Source organism: Oreochromis aureus, linkage group 7 (genome assembly GCF_013358895.1).
Source record: "Oreochromis aureus strain Israel breed Guangdong linkage group 7, ZZ_aureus, whole genome shotgun sequence".
NCBI lineage: Eukaryota > Metazoa > Chordata > Actinopteri > Cichliformes > Cichlidae > Oreochromis > Oreochromis aureus.
This window is the reverse complement of record NC_052948.1, coordinates 31,982,549-32,010,485: the sequence shown is the minus strand read 5'-3', so window position 1 is coordinate 32,010,485 and position 27,937 is coordinate 31,982,549. Positions and strand designations below refer to the sequence as shown.

The following is a 27,937-nucleotide window of genomic DNA, read 5'->3' as shown; positions in this document are numbered from 1 at the left end:
GAATTTACTTTTTTTTCTCAAGTTACCAATTTTTTCCATAAATTTGGCAGATTTCTTTTCTTATGACTTTTCCTGTTTATTTCTTGTAAATGTGGCAGTTGTTTTCTTACAAATTTGCTTGTTTTTCCCCTCATACATTTGTCTGTGTTTTGTTGTAAACGTTTTTCTCATAAATGTACCATTCTTCTTCTAATAAGTTTGCAGATTACTTATAAATGTTCCCTTTTTTCTAATGAATCTGACACTTTTCCACATTCATATTCCTACATTTTCTCCCTAGTGTGTCAATTTCTTTTACTTCTCTTATAAATTGGCCTTTTCTCATAAATTCGGCTGTTTTTTCCTGCAAATTTGCTTGTTTTTCTCATACATGTTCCAAAAACAATTCTTGAAAATTTTTTTTTTTCTACTAAATTTTCCAGCTTGGTCTCTACTTGTCCAGCCCCTAATTTATAGCTATTTATTTATTTTTAATTCCTCCAGTGTCACCAATAACTTCGTCACAAAACAGCTGTTTGTTCGTTCGCGTGGTTAAAGTTTTGCGCGTCTTTCTTTTGGGCGCTTTTATTGTGAAAGGCTTGTGCGGAAACATGGCGCCTGGCCGCCTTTAGCTTATCTCTTCGTGGTGAGATGGCCGTGGAGTCTCAGAGGTTCCTGTGAAGTCGAAACGGGCTCTGTGGACAGACAGCAGGAGGCGAGAGAAAGTCCCTCGTTAACGGTCCTCTTCGGCCTCCGTGTTTTAAATAATATCAACGGTAAGACGGAAACAAACATGCACGTGTCTGCTAGCTAGCTAGCTAGTTAGCGCGCAGGTAAACAAGCAGAAACAAAAACACCGTGAGCGCTCGTTTTGTTGGTTACGTTCTCCCGCCGAGGGGGAGGGGCGGTGGGAGCAGCAGCGGCAGACTGGGTTAGGTCCGTCTGCCGCTGCTGCTGCTGCCTTTCTGTCTGGGACACTGCTGCCTTTTCCGCAGAAATGCCTTTCCCGGACGCCCCCTTGTCTTCCGCAGCTCCGAGGCCCCTATCCGCCCCTTTCTCCTCTCATCTGGAGCTGTAAATAATAGTGAGTATAAAAGAAACAGAGCAACATGGCTGACGCTGGCCCTGCAGAACCTGCTTGGTCGTTTTGTCAGTGCAGATGATGACTGTATGATGATTATTGTGTACATAATTCTTCTAACTGAGCAGGTTAGCTCGATGCTCATCAGACTCCCTTGCAGAGAATAAAGGAAGAGGTGTGGGGGCTCGTGCTGCTGCTGCCATGCTGCAGATTAAAAACAGTGTTTGTAAGTCAGCCTCTGGGTTTGCTGCATTGTCTCAGTCAAATGCAGCCAATAAAGTAATTGGTTTTGCATGTTACTGGAAGCGGATTTGAATCCTCCAGCCTGATGGTAGCTACGCCCCCCTGTGCCAACTTGTACCCAAATCAAAGCAAAGGTCACTTGGAGGCTGGTCCCCCAGGTGAAGCTGCAGCTTACCTGCTGGTGCTTCCCTCACTGAACAGAAAAGTAGTAAGGTTTGGGAGTGAATGTGTATTTTTCTCTTTGTCTTTTTGTTTTCTTAGCGTCCCAGTGGATGTTAAATATTTTATTTCCCAACGCTGCTTTTTTGTGTAATCTGAAGGTTACACCGATTCTACCTAACACCACCTACTAGTTTTTCTATTTCTATTTTAATTTTAGCCTACCTGTGTCTCTCTCCTGTTGTTTATCTGCATATTTTTGCACTAGTAAGCCAGTCACTGCACCTCCTCCTCCCTCTTCTTTTTCCATTTTATGTCAGGTTCCAGACCTCCAGTGCTGAAAAATGAAGCAAACCCCCCCCCCGCAGTTCCTCTAATGGCCACTGGAGGCTGGCTCCAACAGTTGTTAAAGCTGTTAAAATGGCCAACTTCACAGTTTACAAATTTTCTTGAAGCCAGTGGTGTCGTGGTTACTTTGAGCACTTGGCAAGTGAAAGGTTGCTAAGCTCAAAGCTAATCTGCTTTAAGGTTGGGAAGAGAGTAAAACTGCAAAATCAAACACGCTGTGGTGATCCCTTGTGGCAACACAGGAGCTGAAAAAAGGGGGTTATATTGTGGCTCCATTGGTTAATTTGCCCTTATGCACAACAAAGCCACAGAGACCCAGCATCAGTCACAAGCCAGGAAATAAAGGAAGAGCTGAAAGCAGCGGTTTAATATGTTTGTCATAAATTTTAAGCTATACCTGCTGTTGTGAGGGCTGAGAAGGAAAGTAATGAAATCTAAAATATGCAATTTCATTACTCGCATATTTTGCAGTTTCATTATTACCAAAATTAACATTTATTATTATTTGTAAAAAACAGATAAAGGTGGCAGTGTGTGTTAATGCTAAAGTAAAATACTAGAATTTCACTCACCAAAACTAGAGCACATACTTCTTGGATGGACTGTACCTCACAGTGAGCCGTATTATTATATGTCAGATATTTTTATGAAAAGACACGCTGAGAGGTCCAGTTCAGTTTACGTGAAGTCCAGCAGACAGTCGGCAGCTACAACCACCTGTTTCAGCATCCACCTGTCTGTCAAAGAGGCCATGCCCCTAACTTTAAACCTCAGCAAAATCACAACAGGTGACTTATATAAATGTTATATAGACTGTATAGTTGGCAAGCAGGTGGAAAATATCCATAAAGACCAAAACTGTTTTATCAGGCTGCAAACATTTTAACATGATGGTCTATGAGGACTGACTCTGTTGTAACCAACCTCTAGTGGGCATTAGAGGAACTGCAGTTTGTGACACTTCCATGCTACATCATTGTTATCACTGACAATGATGTACATCATTGTCAGTGATACTTTTAGTCAATAACACAAGCTGCCAGAGGTCAGTGATAATCATACAGGCGACCTTCTGGTGTTTATTAATGAAAGAAAACCAGTTAAAAAACATGAAGAAAATGAATAAGTTATATAAAAGTCAACATAATAAGAAGCTAAATGAGTGGCTATGCCGTCAAGGACACCAGAACACCAAGCCTGCCAAAAACCTTTTTGAGCTCAGTGTTACATTGTTTAAAAGCACATGTTAGGGAAACTCTAGATTTATTTTACTTTCTGAATCACGACCCTGTTTGGGCAGTGCTGGGACTTGATGTAATCCAGATGTTTTGGGAGGTGAAAGAACCCCAGAATTCCTCCATAGATTTTTCTAGTCTGGGTTTCCTTACGGTACCCCGACAGAGTGTGTGAGTACTCGTATTACGGTTGTTGTGGAGACGGATCCGTCACTTTGCGGGGATGTGCAGCTCTTTCCAGTCCCTGTGAGCTCAGGTGTTAAATCTTTAAGGCTAACACTTGGTTACAGGTTAAGCTCGGGAATGTTGTCAGCCCCGATGGGGTAATTCTCCAGGAAATGAATGTAAGTGAGCTATGAGTTGGACCGAATGATGCCGATTCGTTGCTGTCCAGATTTCCTCTTCCCCTCAGGACGGCAGATGACTAATCCTGTGTTGCTCCAGGCAACGAGAGGAAAATCACCACCAGCTGCAGCCAAGCACTGCAGAGCGTCTCTGGTGTTTCTGGTGGGTTAGTCTCCTCTGCAGGTGAGCGGGAGCGTGTTTGAACATCTGCTCTGCTGATAAAACCATCAGAAAACCGGTTTTTCTTTCCTCGCTAGTTCTGCTGCCCAAACCATCTTTTCTCTTATTGTGAAACGTGTGGTGATGGATCAACCCAACGAGTGAGCAATCAGCAGTGAAGGGAGTAAAGGAAACAGCCTCTGAGGCCGGTTTCACAAAGATAGAGCTTGATTATGGTTTATTTAAAACGAATAGAATACCATCGTACTGAAAGAACACATCCAGCTGCTTTCCTTGGGAGAAAATGTTGGTTAAAAGAAGAGGAAGCTCACAGGGAACGCTTAAAAAGATTAAAAATGGTGCTGAGGTTATGTGGTGGTGGTTTTATTTATTTTTTCTGTGGATAGATCATGAACAGGATGTCAGCAGTCAGATTCGGGCAGTTTCGTAGTAAATCATGGCATTAATTTTTGCTAAAGTGGGCGTTTATAGAGATTCACAATGGCTCATTCGTCTGCAGAAGTATACAGTGTGGAAACCTTTTTAATCTTATTAAAATGAGTAAAACATAATTAAAATAAAACCACACAGACACGTTAAATGTTCTGTTCTTGGGCAATGTTAAATAAAATGTAGTATAAAATCAGACTGTTGTTTGTAAAAAAAAACAAAAAAAAAAAAAAAAAAGTCAACATCTGGCTTGTTACCTCGTTAGCTCTCACGCATCTGTTATTTCGCTGATAGCCTCAAAATTATATGAAATTTCAAGGAAATTTGCGATAATGATGTAAATGGGTAAAAACAAGAAGATGGCAGTGGAGTTCAGTCGGGGCAAGTCTTGAAGGTGTAGGTTTGAAGTCTTGAGCACAGTTGAGACAGTGAGCAGTTAGGGGGTCAGATGTGATACGTAACACCCCGCATACAGATAAATAATACACTGCAGGCCCTCCTCCCGGGCTCCACTGATCAATAATTGAAGTCTTATGTTCAGGACATGAAACCTGCTCTCTCTTTTCCAACGTGAGATACAAGGTGCAGCATGGCCTGTTGCCAGTTAGGAAAAAATATGTAATATTCAAGAAAAAGCTTTTGTAGTGCACGTGTAGAGGTAGGTCTTTAATTCTAATTACTGATTTGACCAGTTCCCGCCTGATAGCGGATAAGTGAGCGCTTGTGTTGTCAGTTTTCAGATCAGGATATCGACTAAAGATTTCACAATCTTTCGTCATCTTCAAGTGTTTGACAGTCAGGCGGTGTGCCGTGTCTAATTTAGGCATGCCTGTGAGCAAGGCGGTTAACCACTGACTGGTTGTTCTGGCAGAAACCGAGTTTGTGTGTTGGTTCTAGCTCCCGTCTGATGAATAAAACAAAGTTAAGAGGGTCTGATAAATATTGCAGCCTGCGATCAGAGTTCAGGGCCGATGCTCAGTTTGGATGGCAGATTCATCTCTGTCCCTTAAACCTGTTCTGAATATCCTCTCCCTCACCTGGAATTGGCTATAAATCAATAAAAACTGAGGGAACAGGTGTGCTTCGAAGATGGCTGTCAAATAGAAGACTTCTAGTAACTACCAAATTTACAAAACTTTCACTGGTGGATTTTAATTACGCGTTTAAGTGAATTTGTTACAGTTTATCACAGAAAATTTGTTTGAAGTACCGACTTACTACAATCATTTCAGGCAAGATCCATTGACATGCTTCTTTTTATTTAATATTTGGGGGTTTTGTGGCCGTTTATTTTTCTTTAAAGGCGGTATTGAGATTGTTTGTGGGTTGGCTCTGGCTCTTGGGTGTGTCCCGATGCTTTTGCCTGAATGTAATCTTCCATATTTTGTCTAGATTTCACTTTTTAAGGTTTTTCTACTTTGTGATTTGTTTTTATTCGCGATGTTCTGCAGTCATGCAGATGTTGTCGGGTCTGTTGTGGTAAACTGAGAGCCGAGCCCGAAGGGAACGCTGTCAATTTACTGGTCGATCTGCATTCCTCCCCTCACTCTGTCACACCTTAACAGAGAGAGAATCTAAATATGAAGATGTTTTTGTGATGTGATCACAGCATGGTGCTTCATTATGACCCATGTCATTTACTGTAACATTAAAAACATTTAGGGTTATTTTCTGAGTTAATGCGAGAAAGCCGTCGGTGCTGAATAATTGTTTAATGAAGTTATTTCTGTCACAGGTTTGAATCTGGTTTTGCTGAAGAGGGTTGAGGAAAACGAGCTCCAGGTCCTGGAAAGCGACCTGCTGAACCTCTCATCAACTGTGCTGAATACTGCAGACCGGGTAACCACTGCACAGCCTCATTAACCGCCTCAGTTTGTCTCTACTTTTAGATAAAATGAGTGTAATTTTAAAGCCATTATGTGATGATAATTATAACACTAATTGTTCGTTGGGTCTTTGTGGGTTGATGATGCACATCCAGTCGTGTGTAAAAGAAAGTTTCCACAGGACTCTCTGCAGCTCTGTGAAAAACTAAGTGCGCCCTGTGATTCAGAGGCTTGTAGACTCACCTCTAGCAGCAGTAACCTGAAGTAATGTTTGACTATTAGTCCCTCATGTTCTTGTGGAGGAATTTTGACCCACACTTCTTATGACGTTGCTTCAGTTTATTGATGTTTGCAGGCATTTGTTGTTTCACAGCTCTCTGAAGGTCCCACCACAGGATTTCAGTCAGGTTGAGGTCTGGACTTTAACTGGGCCATTGCATCACCTCGATTCTTTGTCAGCCTTTTTTTTTTTTGTTGGTTTGTTCCTGTGCACACCTGAGTGCTCCAGACCAGAAAACTCACAAAATATCCAGTTTTGGACCATTCTGTTTTTGATTAACAAGGCCTGGCTGCTACTTACCTTCCTTATTCCTATGCAAGCACTTAGGGTGAATTTAGTTTTTCACAGGACTGTAAGCTCGGCTGACTGACATCCAGCAAAGACAACAAGTTACTCTTACGGTATTCAACAGAAATGGGTGGTTTTTTTCTGTTTTTTTTTTTTGGTCATTTCTGACATTTGACATAAAAATGTCTCTTAATCCCAAGGAAATGAAACCCCAATTTAATAAAGCTTGTTTTATTATTATTATTAATAATCATATTGGTGATTTGAAGTTTCTCTTTAGTAGAAAGTGGGATGTTATTTCATAGATTTGGACCACACTCATACTCAGCTTCACATGTAAGAATACATCAGTTGTGTCCCATCATCTTTCTGATTCTTATGTCTGAGATCTGGTTGCATAATTGTGTGCTTATTAAACATTTTGTCTTCCGTGAACAATACAAATGAAAACAGTCACGGTATCAAGGTGCCGAGCCTCTAGGTGTAAGTGTGTGCACCGTAGATAAAAAGCTTAAGGAGGGAAGAAAAGACTAAGGCTGTGTGCGAGTGGGTGTGTGAACGGATGAAGTGTGTAGTGATTTGAGCTGAAGGAAAAAGTGCAGTATAAAAATGTCAGTTCACCTCTTCCTCCCAGTGCACATAATATTTGATACCAACATGTTCTATGTATGTAAAGATATGTGCATGTATACAGGCCATAGTAGTCAGCACAGCCTGATCAAGGAGTATTATATTTGGTATTAAAATGTTTAAGCAGTTAAACGGGGTCAGAGTTAGGAGGTGTAATCTCTGTGTCTGATCAGTTGTTGAGTTCCCCCCTGCATCTGGTCTTTGTGCCCCACCAAGCTCTACTTGTGTTGGACCTGTATGAATGGAAAATTCCCAAAACAGAAAGGCTCTGACATCATGTTTTGTTGATCATGTACAAACATTTTCCACCACTAGATGTCAGTAAAGTTGCAGATAATAACTCCTCTGTGCTTTTTTTTCTTTTCTTTTTTTTTTTGTCCTTGGCAGGTTTGAGCTGTAGCTGTGTGGCCGGGCAGCCTGGCTGCCCCCCTGCCTCCAGATGAATGAAGAACACTCCGGGACACAGAGACACAGCTGATACAGGTCAGGACGCCCTCACTGCCCCGACACACACTGCTGCACAGAGATAGTGTTTGTTTTCTGTTGCATTTCCAGTCAAGTCCAGTGTGTTAGAAATGAATGCAGATAATTGACCAGTCTTAATCATACCTCGTAAGACCTGTCAGTCAAATCCAAAGATCACAGATTGTGATGGCTGTAGTGGCGACTTAGAGATACTGACAACTGCAAGCAGCAGTGATGAGTAGACATTCCTGTTGTACTTTTAATGAACTCAGCCTGAGTGGTGCATGCATAGCTGCTGCACTGTGGTGCAAAGTCTCTGTGGGCCACACAGCCACAAAGAAATTGACAGTCATGCAGAAGTGCGTGACAGTGAACTCGAAGCTCTGTGCAGACCTCACTGTGAAATGATGAAATTCATGAACCTTTGACACAAGTGGATCCTAGCAGCCTTAGAGACTCACAGAAACTATAACACACCTCTTTGGGTTAGGCGTGTTTGGATCTCAGAGGGTTCGTTCATTTAAAATCTCCTTGAAACTTGCTGCAAAGAGAGAGTCCAACATAACCAAGTGTTTACTTTTGAAGCCCTAAGCTTCGGTCACTGTGTTTAAATGTCTCAGTGTTCACAAATTAAAGGCTAATGTAGCCACTGAAGAACACAGGCTGAACACGAGGGGGGGGGATGTGGAAGGAAGGCAAAGTACCCAGAAAGAATCTGTGCAGAAATGACCCTGGTGGCAAGCTTTGAAGTGACACCACTGTACCAGCCTGATTTTATCATCACATTTGTAAAAAAACAAAAAACAAACAAAAAAGAGACGGTTGATTGTGAAAAGTAGTTCGAAACAGCAGTGTTGAAGGGTTAGCAAAGACTTTATGATGTAAAAGCAGTGTAGGATTCTAGCCTACTTAAATTAGGGAACAAAAGTGGAACGATATCAGCTGAACACAAGTGATCATCACATTTTCTTCTTTAGGCTACGTCCACACGTACATGGGTATTTTTGACAACGCAGATTTTTTTCTATGCGTTCGGACCTTTTGCCACATGTAAACTGCACTGAAAACTGAGATTTTTTTAAAACTCCTGCCAGGCTGGAGAACTCAGTTTTTGTGTTCTCATGTGGACGAGGAACACGGAGATTTAGACACACAACGTCAAAGGTGTGCGCCGTTTTTGACGTCACGCTGTGGACCACGAGATGAATTTCTTTAATGGTGGATAGAGACAAGATACTGTTGCTGTTATTCTTACTATCTACAATTTTACACGCTTACATATACACAGGCAGTTACTGCCCCTCCATTTAGAAAGACAGAGGGGGCAGAGTGAACTTCGGACGTGGCTTCTACGTTCAACACAGATGCGCTCACACCCCAAATTCTGATCTCTGTTTTGAATAATTAAATTAAAAAAAATAAATCTGTGTATGCTGTAGTGCTGGGCGATATGGAAAAAATATTTATCACGATATGAATTATTTTATATCACGATAACGATATATATCACGATATACCACCTGACCTGTGGTCATCTGGAAAGTATGCAGTCTTTAAACAGCGAGTGGAGAGGGTGCAGTCTTTGTTTTGAGTTACTGTAAAGCATGTCGCAAATCCGGGTGCACGTAAAGCAGCACCATGTTGCGAAACCACAAGACAGAGTTTCTTTGCAAAAAATATCATTTTTTTTTTATACTTTATTTTCTCTTGCATAAAGTTAAGAGTATGTATAGTGAGAAGACAACACTAATATATTTGCACAGGCTATTTAACCCTTTAAGACCTACCATAGAACCAAGTCCGCCAGAGCTTATCTTTAAATTTATTTATTTTGAGTGTCTTCATAGTTTTATTTTTGAGATACACAAATTTTTATATACTACAGGAAAAATGAAAATAAATAAATGCAAATTTGCAAAAACACAGCATGTGCATCAAAATAAACTATTTACAACAGTGTAATTTGACTTCTAAGCATCCCAGAAACGATACAGAAGAGCATAAAGTCAAACATGACTTTTAAAAATACCAACATAGACTTTGAAGCTTAAAAAACTACATTTTCCGCGAAAATGACGTCACTTCCGGTTTCGGACAGGCAATGGCGGACATAAGATAGTTCGCGCTGACTTATATTAGGAAGTGTTATGAACAGCTGATTGGATCGGCAAAGCCTGTTTCTGGAATATTGTGTTTTTGTTGCTGCAAGTCTGGAATATTATGTTTTTGTTGCTGGAAGTGCTTTTTATGCAATTTTTTGCAAAGCTATATGTGGAAGAAAACCGTGACCTAGAGCAAGCTAATGGAATAAGATGCAAGTACAACTCCTACGGTTTCATATGCAAAAAAACCATTATTGCGCTACCTTACGTGGTTACAGTTCTACAGGGATTTAAAAATAGTGAGGGAAAACGGAGTTTGCCTGCTCCGATCGGTTGTAAAGGGTTAATGATATATTTTATGTAATAATTTGTAAAATTCGGGTTAGAAACGATATAAACGATAGAAGACAAATGGCACGATAGACACTTTTCTATCGTCCACACGATATATATCGTCATATCGCCCAGCACTAGTATGCTGTATGCATTTTGCTCTTTCCTAAGTTGCGAGTCTACAACCAAAATACTGTCCTTAGTTATTCATATTTGAAATGATGAAGGCACTTGAAAAGTAACACCAAATTAGCTCCCTTTCCAGAAAAACAAAAAACTTTTCTGAAGCACTTAAAGTTTTGTGAGGGTGCAAAACCCTGTTTACTTATTCCCTCCCAGGCTTCTAGACTTCTGATTGGCCAACATTGTGTTTTTAGTGTTTACTTGTGGATGGAGATATTTTTTTCAAAACTGCACGTGTGGACAGAATTCTTTTTTTTCTTTTCTTTTTTTTTTTTTTTAACGAAAATGGAAAATCTCAGTTTTCAAAAATAACCATGTACGTGTGGATGTAGTCTTAGTTAGCCCGTTTTTATAAGTGTAAAACACTAACAGTAGTTGATAGTAGTAGCAGGTTTATCGTGTACACTGGATCGCCTCTGTATTTATGTATTTGTGACATGGCCTGACATGGCTTTGGCCTGATGGAGGGTCGGTGTGTTCAGGGGATGATTTACTTTGAATTAGTAGACATGTAGATATTTAAAGGACATCTGTCCTTAAATAAATACACCTTTACAGATAGATATGTCTTTTGTTTTGTTGGTTTGCCATCTTCTGGCTATAATGCAGTATTTGGATGGTTCAGTTCTAATTGAATGTGATTTTTTTTTTTTTTTTTTTTTTCTTTATCCAGTTTTAACAGCATTAGAGCAGAAACACCAGTTTTCTTTCAGAGGAGGTTGATGAAAGCTCAGAGCTGATAATAACTGTGGCTTCCCGAGTCTACATCAGAAGGTGTGCTGTTTGTTACAAAGTGATGCGGCAGTATGTGAGTCAGTGCCTGGGCGTTTTTCCACCCTAATTCAAATGTCTCTAATAAAGGCGAGCAGTAACAGGAAATATCCAGGACTTGCAGTAAATAGGCTGGAACACATAAAACCATCACCATTTTATCTGAGCAGGAAGCTGCCGTTTGGTAAATGATCTGTATCGTGCGTTTCTCCTCAGGGCATGCAGGTGTTTCTGCCAATATGATGAAGAAAAAGAACCCGCACAAGTGAGTAAAGACGCGCTGCGGCTCATTTATTTTTTATTCAGCCTGAATATTTGCTCCTGTGTGCAGCTTTTTAAGGGCAGAGAGCATTGATTGTATTGTTTTGCATAAAGGAAGCATAAGAGCAGCCTCGGCCCGCCCACCAAAGTCCTGTCACAGCCTCGACGCAACATCGTTGGCTGCCGGATCCAACACGTCTGGAAGGAAGGAGGAGGACATGTGATCTGGAAAGGAACTGTACTCGACCAGGTAACCAGAGGCTTCTATTAACTGTCCAATCATATGTCACCTCATTCTGTCTGTATACACCTGAGCTCACTTTCTTCTGTGTTAAAGATATAAAAGAACAATGTGACCACTCTGATACCACCAATTTTGAAGCTTCAGTGTTAACCTTTTGGCAGCTGCCATGTTATTTTTTTGATAGCCAGAATTGACCTTAACTGGAGCTAATGCTGGCTTGCTTGGTGAGCATTGCACAGAGAGATACCTGCAAATGAAATTCTTGGATTTCACTCACCAGAACGAGACACTAATGGGTGGTCTGTTTGTTATTTATTAGTTAGTTGCTAGTTACTTCCGAGGTAACTGCAAGACAGAAACTACAAACCCTATAGAGAGGTGTATTTCAGTGACTTGAATTACTTAAGACGGGTGGGCAACTCCAGGCCTCAGTGGCTGGTGTCCTGCAGGTTTTAGATCTCACCCTGGGTCAATGTACCTGAATCAAATGATTAGTTCATTACCAGGCCTCTGGAGAACTTCAAGACATGCTGAGGAGGTCATTTAGCCATTTAAATCAGCTGTGTTGGATCAAGGACACATCTAAAACCTGCAGGACACCGGCCCTTGAGGCCTGGAGTTGCCTGCCCCTGACTTAAGGTAACGCCCAACAGAGAGGTAAAGCATTTCCTACCTTACATAATTAATTAGTAAGCTATTTAAAAAACTGCAGTTTTAGGCACTTGGCCCTAATTTTTCTGTTGCTGTCATATTATTAAATATTATTATGATGTTACTGTTGCATTAATTTATGAGGTTGTGTGGACACAAGCACAAAAATTGGGTATTTGTGTCCCACAGGTGCCTGTGAACCCGTCTCTCTATCTGATAAAGTATGATGGATTTGACTGTGTTTATGGTTTGGAGCTTCATAAAGACGAGAGGGTTCAGGGACTGGAAGTGCTCCCCGACAGACTTGGTAAGGCTGAACATAATTTAAACCCTTTTATTTTTCTTTTTTGTCTAAAGGTGCTGACACAGCAGACATGTAAACAAGTAACATGAATCGTGATTTCATTTTGACCCCATCAGCTAAGTCCCGTCTGACAGACGTCAACCTGGCCGACGCCATGATAGGTAAAGCGGTGGAGCACATGTTTGAGACGGAGGAGGGTCCGAAGGAGGAGTGGAGGGGTATGGTGCTGGCCCGGGCTCCCATCATGACCAGCTGGTTCTACATCACCTACGAGAAAGACCCTGTCCTGTACATGTACCAGCTGCTGGATGACTACAAAGAAGGAGACCTGCGCATCATGCCCGACTCTAGTTAGTGAAATTCATTTTTAAAGAGACTCTGCTGAAGCATTTGGATCATATTTGGATATGTTGTCCACATTAAAGGCCATTTTCTGTTTAAATAAAATGAAAGTGGATTCTAAATTCTAAATTCTAAATGAACTATTCTAAATTTTCCAATATTTCTGCTTTTAATTTCGTCTAAAAGTTGTGCTGCACAGTCTCACCTCCATGCATTATACATACATTATATATAAATTGGTTAGCTGCAGTTGTTGGGCAGCAAGTGGCTTTTGGGAAAAACTGTCCATCGCCATTCATGCTGTTCTTATTCATAGACCGTAAAAAAAAAAAAAAAGCACTTTTATCAAAGCTGCTGGCATACAACTAGTTTTTGTAAAGTAATCTTGAAGGATTACTTGTGTAAAGGGTCAGATTTACCCCTAACAGTAACCTAACCAAGCATAGTACTGTGCAGAAGTCTTGCTTCAACCCTAATTTATTTATTTATTATTTTTAACTACATGGCTTTTAAGGAGGCAGACTTTGTTTTGATTTTTGAAAAAGCGGTCTTCAGCAGTCGTTCTTCATCTCCAGGCTTTTTGGAAATCTTTCAGGTTTTCTTTTGACATTGGATACTTTTTCAAAGATCTGAAAAAGACTATAGACACTAGATAAACAGTAACTGAACATCATGTCCTTGAGAAAAGGAGGAATAAAATCCAGCAAAGACCTGACACGTTATGTTAGATATATATCTGGAGCTTCAGTTGTTTCATCTGCTGTTCACTGAAGCCTCATCAGAATTGATTTAAGTGGAAGGATGGCTGTCAAGAAGCCATTGTTAATGAAGGGAAACGGGGAGAAAATGCTGAGGTATGACACATTACACAAGAACTGAGCTGAAAATAAGTTGCAACAGCTATGATGGAGTGATGAATCTAAATTTGAAATATTTTGGTTCAACTTATTGTCAGTGTGTACAGAGAAGGTTGGGAGAGGTACAACAGTGAGTGTCTTAAGCCATGTAAAGCATGGAGGATCCTCTGTCATGGTTTGCAACTGGACATCATGGAATCATGAATCCAGAAAAATACCATTAGATTTTGATCCACCGTGCAATACCATCTGAAAAGCAATGATCCCAAACACACTGCCAATGCAGTAAAAGGATTGGCACATGGATAGAGAAACACACAAAGGAACATTATCAGTCACTATCAGGCCTTCCCTAGAGTCCGGCCTAAACCTGACCCAACCAGTAAGTGAGAATAAAAAGCCCATGGAAATGAAACTATACAGCAGATGGAGAAAAAGTAAAACTAAGTGCAAAAATAAATGTCCAAATAGACTTCATGTCCACCCCTATTAGCGGGAGTTTGTAGGTGGAACAGTAATTTCTGTCTCAGTGTTGGGACCGATTTAAAACGATAACCTGTGAGTTATGGTGCAACCTCAACATTGCAAAATGGGGTAAAACCTTAAAATGCAAACATGTTGGTGAATCTGTAACATTTTTATCTATGTAAGAAAACAAACAAACACACACATCTGTTTTAGCACCTGTCTCACTTTCTCCTGCAGACGACAGCGTCCCAACAGAGAGGGAGCCGGGCGAGGTGGTGGACAGCCTGGTGGGTAAACAGGTCGAGTACGCCAAAGAGGACGGCGGCAAAAGAACAGGCATGGTCATCCACCAGGTAGAGGCCAAGCCGTCCGTCTACTTCATCAAGTTTGACGATGACTTCCTCATTTATGTGTATGACCTGGTCAAAACTTCGTAAGACTCTGTGGATTTCCTGAAGCTCACCCAAACCCAGTGCGATGGAAAGAAAATGCAGCACACGTGGAGACATCTGGAGCATTTAACCCGGACTTGTTCTTCGGACCATCAAAGATGAAAATAAAGACTGAAAAGAAGATTTTTCATAGCGGAAAATGAGAAGAAAGGCTGTTTTTGCGAGTCAACTTGTTTCTCTGCAGGAACGTTTAAAATGGAAAAAAAGACCTCCTTTAAACCCTTAAAATAATAGGAAAAAGTTACCTTTAATAGGTCTAAAAGCTTTTGAAGCCCTGTGTTACATTTCTGGAAAAAAAGAAAGTTATATAAAAGATCAATTTTAGATTAGAAAATAATACAACATGGATTAGATTCAAGAAGAGGCTTTTTTTTTTTTTTTTTTTTTTTTTTTTTTTTTTACTAAACAGCGATCTAGTGAATAGATCAATAGTAGCCACCTCTTTTTCGCTTGAGCATTTAAAGATTCTTCTGGAAAGATTTCTGTGCCATGTTTTCTACTTAAGCTCACCTGGCCACAGAAAAACAAGCAGACTCCCAGTGAAGAAATGTAGCCTGAAGCCGGTTGTTGGAAGGGACTTGACTTGAAATCAACAAATCAAACAGACAGAAGATGATGATGATGATGATGATAAAGAAGAAGAAGAAGGATTCTTGGACTGGAACATTTCCAGTCACAATGAAGGAGGACTTGGTGTTTGGACTCAGACGCCACATCTCAGTGTTGACAATAACTTCTCCATCTGCCTAGCATTACCATGTATGGAAGCTCATTTCTGCCATGATTAAAAAATACTCATGCTAAAGGCAGTATTACAATATTTCTAAGTAAAAATCATGACGTCCTAAATCCGAATAATCAGATAGTTTTGAAGGGTACCTAGATGCGCCCTTTGGTATATGCTCCACTGAATCATGAATTCATACATTCGCATTTCTGTGTGAATATACAGAATTTGTAGTTCAGGCTCTGTTGGCCAGTAACAAAGGTAAACGGAGCAAAGCAAGCGAGGATTGTCTGACAGTGATTTAACTTTTATTTTTTTTTTATTTATATGCAGATAGAACATGACAGCCAGAAATGCTGGTTGTTCCCAGGGGTTAATTCAGCAAATATGTCCAAAAACATCCAATCATTTTCACAATTTTAAAAGTTTAGTTAGTTTAGTTGTTTAAAGAAAATCTGAATCTGAATCTTGACTATTTTTTTAGGTTCATTTCCGACATGAGTTTTATTTAATATTATAAAGTTTTACAAACAAAGCCAAAAGTATTCACTTATTATGTTGATGTTGAACTAAGTAAACAGTATTTCATTTTAAGATCAGATTAAATAATACTTTCACTTGCTAGCTAATATTTAAACGAATGATTTACCATCCTTGCTCAGTGAGATAAAATCTTTGCCTTTAAAACAGGGTCATGTCTCATAAGTCTGACTAAGCAAGGCTTTTATTGTTGGTTTGTTTTTGTTTTATTTAAATGGTCATTTTTTTTCTTGGTACAAACGGGCTTCCATACACCAGAACTCCATAAGACAGGAAGTGAAACAAACTGGTTCCATTTTGACAGTTTAATGTCAAAGCTGGACTTTGTAAAGGCCTGGAAACCGTTGGCCCAAACTAAACGCCTTCATCAAAGCCGGATGGTTTGGTGACATCTCTCTGAAAAAGGAACTGTTGAAAACATCAAAATGACCTTTGGAAATATCCCAAACGCCAATTTGTGGCCCATCGGATTGGATGAAGGAAAAACTACATTTTTTGTTTGGCTCTTGTACAGAGGAAACCAAGGTTATTTTCATCACATTGTGCGCTACTCACACAGGCTCCATGTTTAAAAAAAAAAAAAAAACCTCATCTAAAATCTCAAGCAGTTCTAAACTGTGTTTTTAAAAAAAAAAGAAAGAAAAAAGTTATTTGTTTTTGTTCCTTTTTTGTTTTCGTCTTTGCCAAAAGTCCCCCTTCCTGTCGTGAGGTTGTTTGATGTTAAAGATGATTGGACAGCTTTTTTTCCTGTTTTTTCTTGTGATATCACTAAAGCCTTTGAATTTACTCTCGTGTTGTCTTTTCTAAGTCGTCAAAAAAAAAAAAAAAGGAAAAATGGGGCAGAGAAAACGAAACTGAACCATGGCCAAAGCCCTTTCTGTCCTTTTGGAGTTTGTTTAAAAAAACAAAACAACAAAAAAAAAAACTTGTCATGGACAGCAGGCAAACACCTGGCTGTGCCACTATTCATGGAAAAACAGACTTTGAGAGCAGAAAGCCTGACTTAATGCTACTTAAACCTGAAAGGTTGGAGGCGTGAAGAATGCTTCCTGGACACTTTGTATTGTGTGTTGGACTTTTGAAGTCACCAGAACGCACGAGGACAGACAGATTTGCTGTAGCACTACAGTCATGTTTCCAACCTTGAAACCATCGGTGAGACCTGAAACTTTTGTCAAGAGCGTTGGGAGCCTAAATCCGGTTCACTTCCATGTTTGGCTTGATAACATTATAACTGAAAATATCCCAGTTTGTATTTACACACAAACCAAAAGATCACAGACTCCTCGTGGGCAGATCGGATCTTCTCCTGGACATCTTGGAAAGCGCTCACGAGGTGATCCGGTCTGCTTCACAGCATGTATGCAGTAAGAGAGGACACAATCGGTCGTGTTTAGTATATAAAGAGATTAACAGCCAGTGAAGGTTTGAATTTGTTTTGTCACAGATGTACTTTTTATTTTATTTGGATTTACTCCAGACTGAAGGTTTTCTAAAAACTACTGTTTATTGTACTTATTTGAACTGAAGTTAAAGGGAACCTATTCTGTTTACTGCTACTAGAGTCACTTTGTGTGATTCAGAATTCAAAATAATCCCTAAAAAGCAAGCAAAACATCATTTATACTGCAGATTTCCCTCCAGGAGGAAGCACGATGTGCTGGTTCTTGCCAAACCTCTGTATAGGCTGTGAATTTTAGCATGGGAAAAGAAAAAACGAGCAACAATAGCATAGTAAAAAATTATGAAACTCATAAGTTAAATCCATAACATACAGATTCAATAAAATAATTGAAAGCTTAAAATAAAACAATCATAATCAACCTTGCTTATCTGAAACAAACAGTTTTAGCTCTTCCCCTTTTGTTCTGAATTGCCCCTCCCCCTATACAGGTGGGTGGGACTTCTGTTGTCAGATGACCATATTAGGGATATCCACTCTCTCTGACTTCATGCAGAGCCAAGAGTAGAAAAAAAAACTGAGTTTAAAGCAGTCTGAAGTTTAAACTTTTGCTTCAGATTTATAAACAATAATGGTTTTAATAAGAGGTGCCAATATAACATTACTGACAATGATCATAATCAGTATTTAAAAATAACATTTTTATTGCATCACAAATGCACATATGATAATATCTTAATCCAGGCTGAGGGTTTGCAGTTTATTTACTACTGCAGAAACAGCTCAACTGTTGTTGGCGTTTCTGTTGCCATGGCAACTGCTCACTAATTGTGTTGCCCGCACACACACGCACACACACACACACACACACACCTCCCAAAGACAGACTGAGTCACTTCAAATCCTGAGGTGGTTTCTCAGGATTTGACCTTCTGCCAGCTGCTCCGTGAGCGCCTGTGCATCTGATCGAGTCTGTGCAGTTTGATGCTGAATTGTAGGTGTACACCTGTGACGAAAAAAAAAAAAGGAAAAACATAATAGGTTCCCTTTAAAATACTTGAGTCTGTTCTGAGTCAGTGTTTCGTCATTCGGCTACATTTGTGGGATAAACGGGGATCTCCTACAGGCTGCTGTCAAAGCCGGTGAACTCCAGACACGAGGGCAGCTAGCTGAGTTGATTGCACTGTTCAGGCTGTTTGTAACGGTGGAAATGTGCTTGGATGCTTTGGCTGAATCGATGTACAGAACAGTTTTTCTTTGTGAAGCCTTCAGTGTGTGTACTTCCTGTAATGTAGTTAGTTGCAAAGGCAGATTAAAGCTCTTATTATTATAACCGCTCTTTAAAAAAAAGAAAAAAGAAGAAGACAGACCCTCTGTGAGGTCTGTAAGTCTCTGCACTTGTGTATCTGTTTTGTTTTTCATTGAAAAAGAAGTATGATTGTGATCATCTCAGCCGGCACTATTTTAATCAGTTAACTAAATAACGCGTCGTTGCTAAGACTCGACTCCCAGCCAGGTTATGTCGGTTCATTTTTGCTCTTATTATGATACCAGATTATTGTGGTTAATGTTGGAATGACATGGGCCTTCTATCATCCTTTTGCCTTGTATTGTTTGTTTTTGTATGTTTAAAAAAATGTATGTTAATAATTTTTATTGTTAATGGAAAACCTGACACGGTGTGCGTTGTCTTCTTTCTGCCATCGTCCATTTTCAGGTGATTTAGAGCTCAGACTGAGTAATGAGGGTGTAGTGCTCACATGCTCCCATGTGATTTAATCATAGTTCAAACAAGGGCAGAGTACTGTTTACCCAGAGAGCTACATGGCCATTTCATATATTTTTAAATCATTTTATTTTATATTTTTCACTCTGAAATATCAAATATGAATCAAATAGTCTAGCTCTTCAGATTGAACACAGAATGGTTCGTGTAGCTTGGTAAGTCACAAGAGATGTTATAGTTTTCTTCTCAGTTTAGTTTTTTGTTTGAAAGCTTTAAGTGGTTGTTTTAGTTTTCGTATTATATGGAGGTCTGTGAAGGATATTAAAATATATTACTTTATATGCTCACCATAAACTTATAGTACACCTTGCTAGTACTGGGTTGAGCCCCACTTGCCTTCAGAATTGTCTTAATTCTTCATGGCAGATTCAGCAAGGTGCTGGAAACCTTCCTCAGAGATTTCACTCCATATTGACATGATGGTGTCACATGACTGCTACACAGCCATGATGTGAATCTCCTTTTCTGCCAAAGGTGCTCTACTTGAGTACAAAGAGCTATATGTCATATTCCAGAATCCAGTAAACTGGGATCATTAAGGGATGGACCTGGTCAGTAGTAACACTCAGGCAGGCTGTGGTGTTTAGATAATGCCCAGTCAGTACTAAGGGGCCCAAAGTGTACCAAGAAAATATCACCATCACAGCACTAACATCAGCCTGAACTGTTGATACAAGGCAGGATGGATCCATGTTTTCAAGTTTTTTTTGCCAAAGTTTCCTGTTCTTAGGTGACAGGAGTGGCACCCAGTGTGGTCTTCTGCTGCTGTAGTCCAGAGATGCTCTTCTGCATACCTTGGTTGTAACGAGTGGTTGTTTGAGTTGCCATTGTCTTCTGGTCTCTGGTATCAAGAAGACATTTTCTACTGTCGTCCACTGGATATTTTCTGACCGTTCTCTGTAAAACTTGGAGATGTTTTTTGGGGAAAATTCCAGCAGGTCAGCAGCTTCTGATAAATTCAGACAGCCTGTGTGACACCAACAAAGATGCAAGTCAGGTAAATCACCTCTCTTCATCACTCTGATGCTCGATTTGAACTTCAGCACCTTGTCTTCACCATGACCGAATGCCTACATGCATTGAGTTGATGCCATGTAATTGATTTATAATTATATCTGGGTTAACAAGTAGCTGAGCAGCTGAGGTTTGAATCAGGACTCCTCCTTGGTGTGCGGTGGCAGTTCTAATTGGTACTATATATCCAACCAATCATGCTGTTGTTTTCAAGGCAGAAATTGATTTCAGAACAGTTTTTTAGTATCAGGTTGTAAACATGTTTATTTTAACTGTGGACTCATTTACTTTTGGAGACAGCCTCCAGTGGACACTAGAGGAACTGCAGTTCTGGTACTTCTATTAAACAGCAGCTGCTTCAGACTTGAGGGTTTAAAGCCCCACCCCTCTGACATGTGAAAGAGGAAACAAGTGTTTCCGTTAGAAGTTTGTAAAAGAAAGGAAGTCAGCATGAAACTACATTAACCACAAATTACTTATAATAACTAGACACTCTTTAACTCATGAGTCAAATAGAGTAGAGATGTATGTAAATATAGCATGAACATTTTAAGCATTCTCCTTGCAGTGTTTGATTAGCTCTCTTAAAATACACAATTTATAAAGTCCTTGTTTGCTTATGGAATGCTGAGCAGAGAAAACTTTTGTTCATACACCAAAAACCACAGGGCGGGTTAATTTCAGAGTGACTTTAATTTCGCTTTGCCACTGAAAAAAAACGAAACGTGGAAACAATAAATAACACAGAGTAAAATCAACCTCTGAAATGCAGTAAACAGTAAGCAGCCACCTGAACTTCTGAGGAGAGCAATGATGATAAAAAGAGTCAGCGGGTGATAAAGATCAGCTGTTGTGAAATCGCAGCTGTGACTTTGGTTTCCATTTACACAAATGTATACCAAAACACCACGTCTCATTTTCTTCAGATAAAAAAAGCTTCAGCAGCACATCAGAGACAGAAAAGCCCTGGAAGAAATAATGCGCTGAAGCTGTTTCTCATGCGCTTTAAACATCTTCCGATTGATGTTTCTAACCGTCACTGTCTTACCAAAGGACACTTTGGTATAATAACCAGCAGCAGCCTGGTTATTCATCCAACAGAAAATCACTTAATAACACCTCAGGCTCCAAAAGTCAGTCAATGTGTTTTTACCAGCAGGAGAAAACCAAAAATACTAATAAAAAAAATTACTGAATCATTATTAAACTTCCCTCTACTTGGTTTGGAAAACAAAAAAATCGCCATGATATAAAAAAATTACTGAAAATCTCAAGCTTCAGCTCACAGTTTATTCCCTCCGTCGTCCTGTAACAGGCCAGAATGCTATGAAAATATCTCTGCTATATAATCTTTCTGTACAGGTACGTTTCTCACACAGCGCGGCGTCCCTCTGTGTGTGTTGGCACTGAGGCAGGCGTGTCTGTCATCAAGGATGCTTTCTGTGCCGGTCAGTCGTCGATGAAGGTCAGCCGGCCCGGCCCCTCGTTCTTCATCCAGCGGCGGTACCGCTTCATCCTCGTGTCGGTTGCCATCTTCACCTTCATCTCCTCCTCCTGCTCTTTTCTGTACACCTGAAAGACAAAGACATTTTAAGCTAATGTAAGGAAATGAACAAGTATTAGCTAAATAATTTAGCACAGCAAAAATAGGATGGAAATAAAAAAACGTAATGGCACAAAATGTCCCAGCAGGATCCTCGAAGGGCTAATATATTGACAGAGGATGCAGTATCTGAAACCATAAGCCTGTACCAAAGCTCTTCCCCATCACAGCTATTGGGTCTAAGAACTTTTCTGATTCTGCACGGACAAAAGAGGTGAAGCTGGAAGTAGGAGCTACAGGTAGGTTTGTTTCTGACTGGTCAGGAGTAACTGCTGAAAGATGCTGACTACACAACAACAACATGACTGACTTCTGGAAAGCTGCCACACTCTTAAGGCATTTACACATCAGACACGTAAAAGACGCTCACGCAGACAACATAATTTTACTGGATGAATTTGCAGCGATCTGAATAAACTAATCCGGCCTACCACCGGTATGCAATGGCCTTTATTTTGAAGGTTCAGTCTGGCTAGTTCCATTCCTTTCTGTTAGGTGATTCCCTGATATCATTAAACTGTTTCTAATCTTTCATCTCACAGTTTGATGGATATAGAGCACCACTGTCTTAGACTGCAGCTACTGACTGTAGTCTTAACTCCACCTGCAGCAGGTGGAGACCTGGAACTGCTATGCAGAGCTCCCTGAGGCTGCAGAGAAGGACAAGGTCCATCATCACCAGCTGCAAGTCTGCAACATCTGAAAGACCTGCGGTCAAACTAACACCAGCTGCCTTTAAAGGATGGAGCTGATTAGCTTTTATTCATAAATTAAGTAAGGAAGAAGAAACTAAAAACGCACCAGGAGGATCCAAGGAGGAGGCTTTAGGAGGGAAGAAGCAAAAGAAAGAATTGACCGCGACCAACCTCGAAGTTTTCTTTGATCCAGAGCTGTTTGTCCAGGAAGGTCTGCTTGGTGCTTTCCTCCAGGCGGTCAAACTGAGTCTGGGACAGCTTCATGTACCTCCTGAGGATAAAGCAAGGTGAGAAACTTCTAAACATGTTTCATGTCATTCATCCTGGCATTCATATTGTAGCTTAAGCCTGAGCTGACCTGATGATGTAGAGCTTCTCCTCAACTCCATACTCCTCTCTGCAGATGGTGAAGCGGTACACCCAGGAGACGTACCACGCCACGTAGTTGGTCAGGTAGTACGGGAAGAGCACGATCTGACACAGCAGGATGTCCGACAGGTTGGGCTTCTGGTAACCCCCTTTGATGTCTATCTTGTTTTTGATGATATCGCGGATCACCTCCTCTTCCTGCTCCCGGATCTCCTCCTTGGAGCGTCGGTTCTTGCCTTTTTCCTTGGTGCGGTTGAGGAGGCCTTGCTGCTTGGCGATTTCTGTGGCCTGGATGCGGTACTTGGGAACGGTCATCAGGTAGTTGATGGCCTCGTTGTAGCTGCTGTGCCAGCTGTAGTACTGCAGAGAGATGAGAACGGTTTTGTAAATAAGTCAGGTGATGTTCAGCAAACCCTGAATATCACCTGGCTTACTCAGTATGCGGTCTTACCTGGAAGATGGAGATGGCACAAATGGTGACCAGGACGACAACCCGGACGTCCACTTTGGGAGCGAGCCGTCGGCGGTAGTAGGCATAGTAGTGCTGGTAGTACTCCTCGGGGTGGTCCAGCATGTAGTCGTAGTCCCGCCGCGTGTCCTCATCCTGCACACACAAAGAGCAGTAGGTTTTAATTCCTCCAATAATTAAAACATCTATGAAAACTGAGTTTGTTAATCCTGAATGAGGGAAACACTGGTTTTCTGTCTTAGGAGAGCTAACAAACTCTGGGTCAAATGCTGGTTTCCACTCATCCTACTCTTCTCATGCTGCACTGCATTTTCTCTGTCAGTCAATATAAAGCATAGAGCACATTAACTGGCAGAAGTTGGTTAGTTATCACTGTATTTATTACATTTAATGTGACCACTTTTATAATTTTATAATCTGACAGATTGCTGGACAGTAAATGTATTACTTTGGAATAAAATAAAGCTACACCACCCGTCTTTCTAACTCTTTATCAGCCAGTTCTCCTGCACTGAAAAATTTACTGTAACAATCAATTCATCACCAAAGTGTTTTGTCAGGTGGAGGTCCGGACTCTGCGCAGGGCAGTCAAGTTCTTCCACATCAACCTCGCTTTATGCACTGCGCTGCGAAGTCTGCGCTGCGAAGTCTGCGCTGCGAAGTCTGCGCTGAAGCACTGAGGGTTCCTTTCACTTGCATCCGACGGTTTGCATCAAACTGGGTGATGTAAGGCTTGGATGAGGCTGCTCAGCCATGGAAACCCATTCCATGAAGTTCTCTACACGCTGTTCATGAGTTAATCTGAAGACCACATGAAGTTTGAAGGTCTGCAGCGTTTGATGCTACAGTAAGTTGTTGATCTCTGTGAACTGTCCGCCTCAACATCCACTGACATAGCAGCGACTGGAACACTTGAATTCAATGATTCGGATGCGTGACTTTTGGCAATACAGCATACGCCAGTGGATAGAGTATAACGTGGAACAAATGATTAGTTCTTAAAGAATTACATTTTTTGTTCAAAGCAGCACTGAGGTCAATTACAGAAATAATTTTGAACTGTTCAATACATTTTATTTTACTCTTTTCTTTTCTTTTTTTTACTGAACTTTATGCAATTGATGATTATGCTTATTAAACTTTACCTGCAACTCTAGACTCTGGTTGAATGTAAATGACAAAGGTATTGAATTTAAGATTACGTACTTTATCTCTATAGTAACCAACAATAAAATGAACAGCCGGATGAAGAAATGTCAGGTCTTTCAGCTCACGACTTATTAATAACAAAGTCAAGATGAACATGAGTCCTAAAAATACACGTATGTGCGACAACTTTTAAAAGTTTTGAACATGGGTGTAAATCAGCTATGAAATACATCATGTTTATGTGTGTGTCGGCTCTGATAATATTTAATGAGAAAAGTAAAGAATATTCATGTTCATGTGACTCATTCATGTGAAAATGACAGAATGCCGCATTATACTTCTGCTTTTCTTAAATTTGACAAGTGGTGCCTAATTTTTGTGTTTTCCTTTAACTAAAAAAGATATTTTTCACAAATTCGTTCATGGATGCAGAAATCTGTACAAACTGCTGCACAAAAATTCACCTGAATACAAGAAATAAAGAGTCTGACACTCAAAATATTCGAAGAGATGACCTCTGGAAAGCCCAGTTTTTATAAAATCTGTTATCAGAAAATATCAGTGCTTGCATGTGTTTAATTTGTTTGTGCTCCTTGCTCCGCTGTCTGAAGCTTTTTACCACGTTATTACTTTTTCTCCTGTCATGCTTTAAAGATTTATTTTGTTTAAAAATCTTTTTGTACTGGGTTTAAAAGGAAATGTTTAAGAGGAAAACTTCTGTTTATAGGTTTGAATATCAACTCTATCCCAACTCTAAAGCACAAGTCTCTACCCCTCTGCAGACTTCTGGAAGCTGGCCAATCAGAGGAAAGTTAGCTTTTTGGACAAATGGCCTTAAAAAGACAGCTCTTTGCTTACAGGATTAACTGACCAGCATAAAGGCCCCATTTTTGGACTATGAATCATGCAAAGTTACTCTAGAAAAGTTCAAGGTTACAAATATGGAAATAAAAATAACTTAAAAATAGTAGGGCGCTTTTAAGATGGTCAAATATCAGAGGATATATTACAGGATCGGTAGCATAAGCTGAGTTCATGTCTATTTTAGGACTATCAGAGCAGTGAGGAATTAAACCTGCAGCACAATTTGAGGTAATACAAGATTGGATCAAATAGACATGATGGCACAAATAGTTCCCAGGTGGATATTACAATAAATGAAACTTTTATGAGAAAATTAAAGAAAAACACTGTAAAGCTTTCAAACTTCCCACACTCTCGGACGAACCTTCAACGTCTCGTATGCGGTCGCGATGAGTAGGAACTTGTTGTGTGCAAACTCCTGGGTGTCCCCCTCCGAGCCCGGCTCCCCCGGCCTGAACCGGTCCGGGTGGTACCGCCGGGCCAGCTGCCGGTAAGCTCGGGCGATATCCGACTTGGAGGCCTCCCGAGTGACGCCGAGCACGTCGTAGCACACCTCCTTTCCACAGTACAGACCCTCCACCAGCGCCGAGACCGCCGGCAGGGAGGACACGGAGAGGAGGAGCACCGCGAGCCGCCACCACGACTTCACCGCCCGCGGACAGCCGGAGCTCCGTCCGCCACCTCTCCGCTCCCCGGGAGCAGCCATCTCTGCCGTCTGCCTGCCTGCTGTCCCGTCGCTCACTGCTGACGACATCAAAACGAGCCGGAGCGGAAGGATGACGAATCAAAGATCGTTTGGTAGAAAGATGAAACCTCCTTCATTTCTATGATTAGTTCATTCAAGTTTTTATTTTTATTTTTTATTTTTTTATTGGTTTTATTTTTCGGTTCCAGCTCTATAATGTTCCAGTTCTCTAAATTAAAATGCACAAATATATGAAATACTATTTTTTCTTTTTTGTTAAGTAGCTACAACACTTTGTCATCTTCATAAACCTCATAGTTTAATGGTTCTGGGACTGTCAACTGCTGCTGGTACGTCATGGACTTCCAGGTGAAAATATTGAGTGAAACTACAGTGAAATTATTATTTGTTGAAACAATTATCCAAAGATGAATTTGTTGACGCTCTTGTGTGGATGATGTGTATCTTTATTTCATGTGGAATCCCCTTTTATTGTTTTTATAACTGATAAAACTGCAGGATACAGGATACTGCAGGATACAGATATTTTTTTCAGCCCCTGAAGTGCAGCTCACCATAAAATGTTTCAGATCTACAGTGGCTGGCATAACCAAATCATAGCCCACTTTGCAGTCAGATTTAGCACAAATAAACAGTGTTGGGAAGGTTACTTTTAAAATGTATTCCACTACAGAATACTGAATACATGCCCCAAAATGTATTCTGTAACGTATTCCGTTACGTTACTCAATGAGAGTAACGTATTCTGAATACTTTGGAATACTTAATATATTATCATGCTGTTTACAACTACATGAATGTCCTATTGCTGTGATTTATTACTGTTACTGAAGGTCCGCGGCTCCGAACCGTAGTAAAGGGACCTCTGGCTAATACGGTGGGTTCCGTGTCGGGCTGGTAGCCGAAAACTAGCTTTACTTTGTTGTCTGGGTCACTTTGCTTGCCAGAGACAGAGAGAGGCGTTGAAAGGCTGCTCAACGGAACTTATTTTTCCGGAGGAAAACACGAACACAGTGTACAGTTGAGTCTTAATAGTTTACTTACAAATGGGCTCCTCAGGCACTCTTCTTGGCTGCTGTGGTTATTATTATATTTACATGCTTCCAGCTCCCGTTTTTGCTCCGTGACAGCTCGGACTTTTCCTTTCTCTCCCTCCCTCGCTCACAGACACAACGTGTATGGTAGTCCATTCTCCCTGCAGCACGGACTACACTGCCCATCAGGCTACATGCTTTAGAGCTATGCCTGTAGCATTCTGCCTTTTAGCTTAGCACAACAACAACAACAAAAAGCGCTCTCTCACCCAGGAAACACGCAGAGAGAGCGTCACCCTGTAACCATGGCAACCGTAACGCTGCCGCCTGGAACAACAGAACGTAGCTGTCAAACAAACCCAAACAGTCCTGACCCGCGACAATATGAAACAGGAAAGTACCGCCGTGTAATCCATTTATTTCAACAAAGTAACTGTATTCTGAATACCACCTTTTTAAACGGTAACTGTAACGGAATACAGTTACTCATATTTTGTATTCTGAATACGTAACGGCGGTACATGTATTCCGTTACTCCCCAACACTGCAAATAAATAAATAATACATGTAATTTTGGCCTAAAATCTCATCAAAAGCATGGTGGCTTTGACGAGACATTTCTGGGAAAATTCTGGTGAAAGGTTTGATGGATCAGAAAAAAAAAGAAGAAGTAGTTTACTACTTCTTCTTTCTGTGATTTTTTTTTCTACAGTAGTCCATACTACCGTCTCTTAATCAGTGTGATATCACTGGTGCATTGCTCTTGTTTCTGTAGTTAATTATGTTCCACTCACATAGAATTGGTGTTTGGCTGCCTCTGTTGACGCCGGCCATGATGAGTGAAAATTCCCCACTTACCTGTGATAAAGATCACGTCCTTTATTCCAGTTACTCAGATATTCCAAGACTGTTTCCCACAGAAAAATGCAGATGTGTTCAACATTTGGGTCAAACATTAAATTTAAATATTTATAGGAAATAATTTATTGCAATTATAGTTTTCAAACGACAAAATCTATAATGAGAAAGTTGAAAAATAATGAAATATATTTTCGGAGTGATCCGTCTTTCTAACATGAATAATCTTTGAATTGAGAATGAACGATGACGCGGCATCCAGCGA

At 40.5% G+C, this 27,937-nt stretch overlaps 2 protein-coding genes across 6 annotated transcripts; one reads left to right on the top strand and one right to left on the bottom strand.

The window, feature by feature from the left end:
* Positions 1-581: 581 nt before the first annotated feature.
* LOC116311386 (spindlin-1) lies at positions 582-18,800 on the top strand. Of its 4 annotated transcripts, XM_039614550.1 has the most exons (9): positions 584-755; positions 975-1,063; positions 5,735-5,838; positions 7,411-7,506; positions 11,094-11,142; positions 11,253-11,388; positions 12,223-12,340; positions 12,454-12,687; positions 14,242-18,800. In XM_039614550.1, the coding sequence occupies exons 4-9, from the start codon at positions 7,467-7,469 to the stop codon at positions 14,439-14,441; spliced, it is 777 nt and encodes a 258-aa protein (XP_039470484.1). In that variant the 5' UTR covers positions 584-755; positions 975-1,063; positions 5,735-5,838; positions 7,411-7,466; the 3' UTR covers positions 14,442-18,800. The 4 variants fall into 4 exon arrangements, with proteins under 4 accessions (XP_039470486.1, XP_039470484.1, XP_031584346.1 ...); XM_031728486.2 differs by lacking the exon at positions 975-1,063; XM_039614551.1 differs by lacking the exons at positions 584-755; positions 975-1,063 and adding an exon at positions 1,111-3,573.
* Positions 18,801-20,599: 1,799 nt separating this feature from the next.
* dnajc25 (DnaJ (Hsp40) homolog, subfamily C, member 25) lies at positions 20,600-27,703 on the bottom strand. Of its 2 annotated transcripts, none has more exons than XM_031728485.2 (6): positions 27,673-27,703; positions 25,439-25,818; positions 23,044-23,196; positions 22,582-22,952; positions 22,395-22,494; positions 20,600-21,497 (listed from the first exon to the last, which is right to left on the bottom strand). In XM_031728485.2, the coding sequence occupies exons 2-6, from the start codon at positions 25,778-25,780 to the stop codon at positions 21,375-21,377; spliced, it is 1,089 nt and encodes a 362-aa protein (XP_031584345.1). In that variant the 5' UTR covers positions 25,781-25,818; positions 27,673-27,703; the 3' UTR covers positions 20,600-21,374. The 2 variants fall into 2 exon arrangements, with proteins under 2 accessions (XP_031584345.1, XP_039470483.1); XM_039614549.1 differs by lacking the exon at positions 27,673-27,703 and adding an exon at positions 26,825-26,850.
* Between the last annotated feature and the right edge of the window lie 234 nt (positions 27,704-27,937).

Bases quoted from the DNA above. Each gene is read 5' to 3' on its own strand.
- dnajc25 (XM_031728485.2), bottom strand. From the start codon at position 25,780: ATGGCTGCTCCCGGGGAGCGGAGAGGTGGCGGACGGAGCTCCGGCTGT. The intron at 22,953-23,043 runs GTAAGACCGCAT...ATCTCTCTGCAG, and splicing joins GTGCCATCTCCATCTTCCAG to TACTACAGCTGGCACAGCAG. The intron at 22,495-22,581 runs GTCAGCTCAGGC...CTTTATCCTCAG, and splicing joins GAGAAGCTCTACATCATCAG to GAGGTACATGAAGCTGTCCC.
- LOC116311386 (XM_039614552.1), top strand. From the start codon at position 7,467: ATGAAGAACACTCCGGGACACAGAGACACAGCTGATACAG. The intron at 7,507-11,093 runs GTCAGGACGCCC...GTTTCTCCTCAG, and splicing joins CAGAGACACAGCTGATACAG to GGCATGCAGGTGTTTCTGCC. The intron at 11,389-12,222 runs GTAACCAGAGGC...TGTGTCCCACAG, and splicing joins AAGGAACTGTACTCGACCAG to GTGCCTGTGAACCCGTCTCT.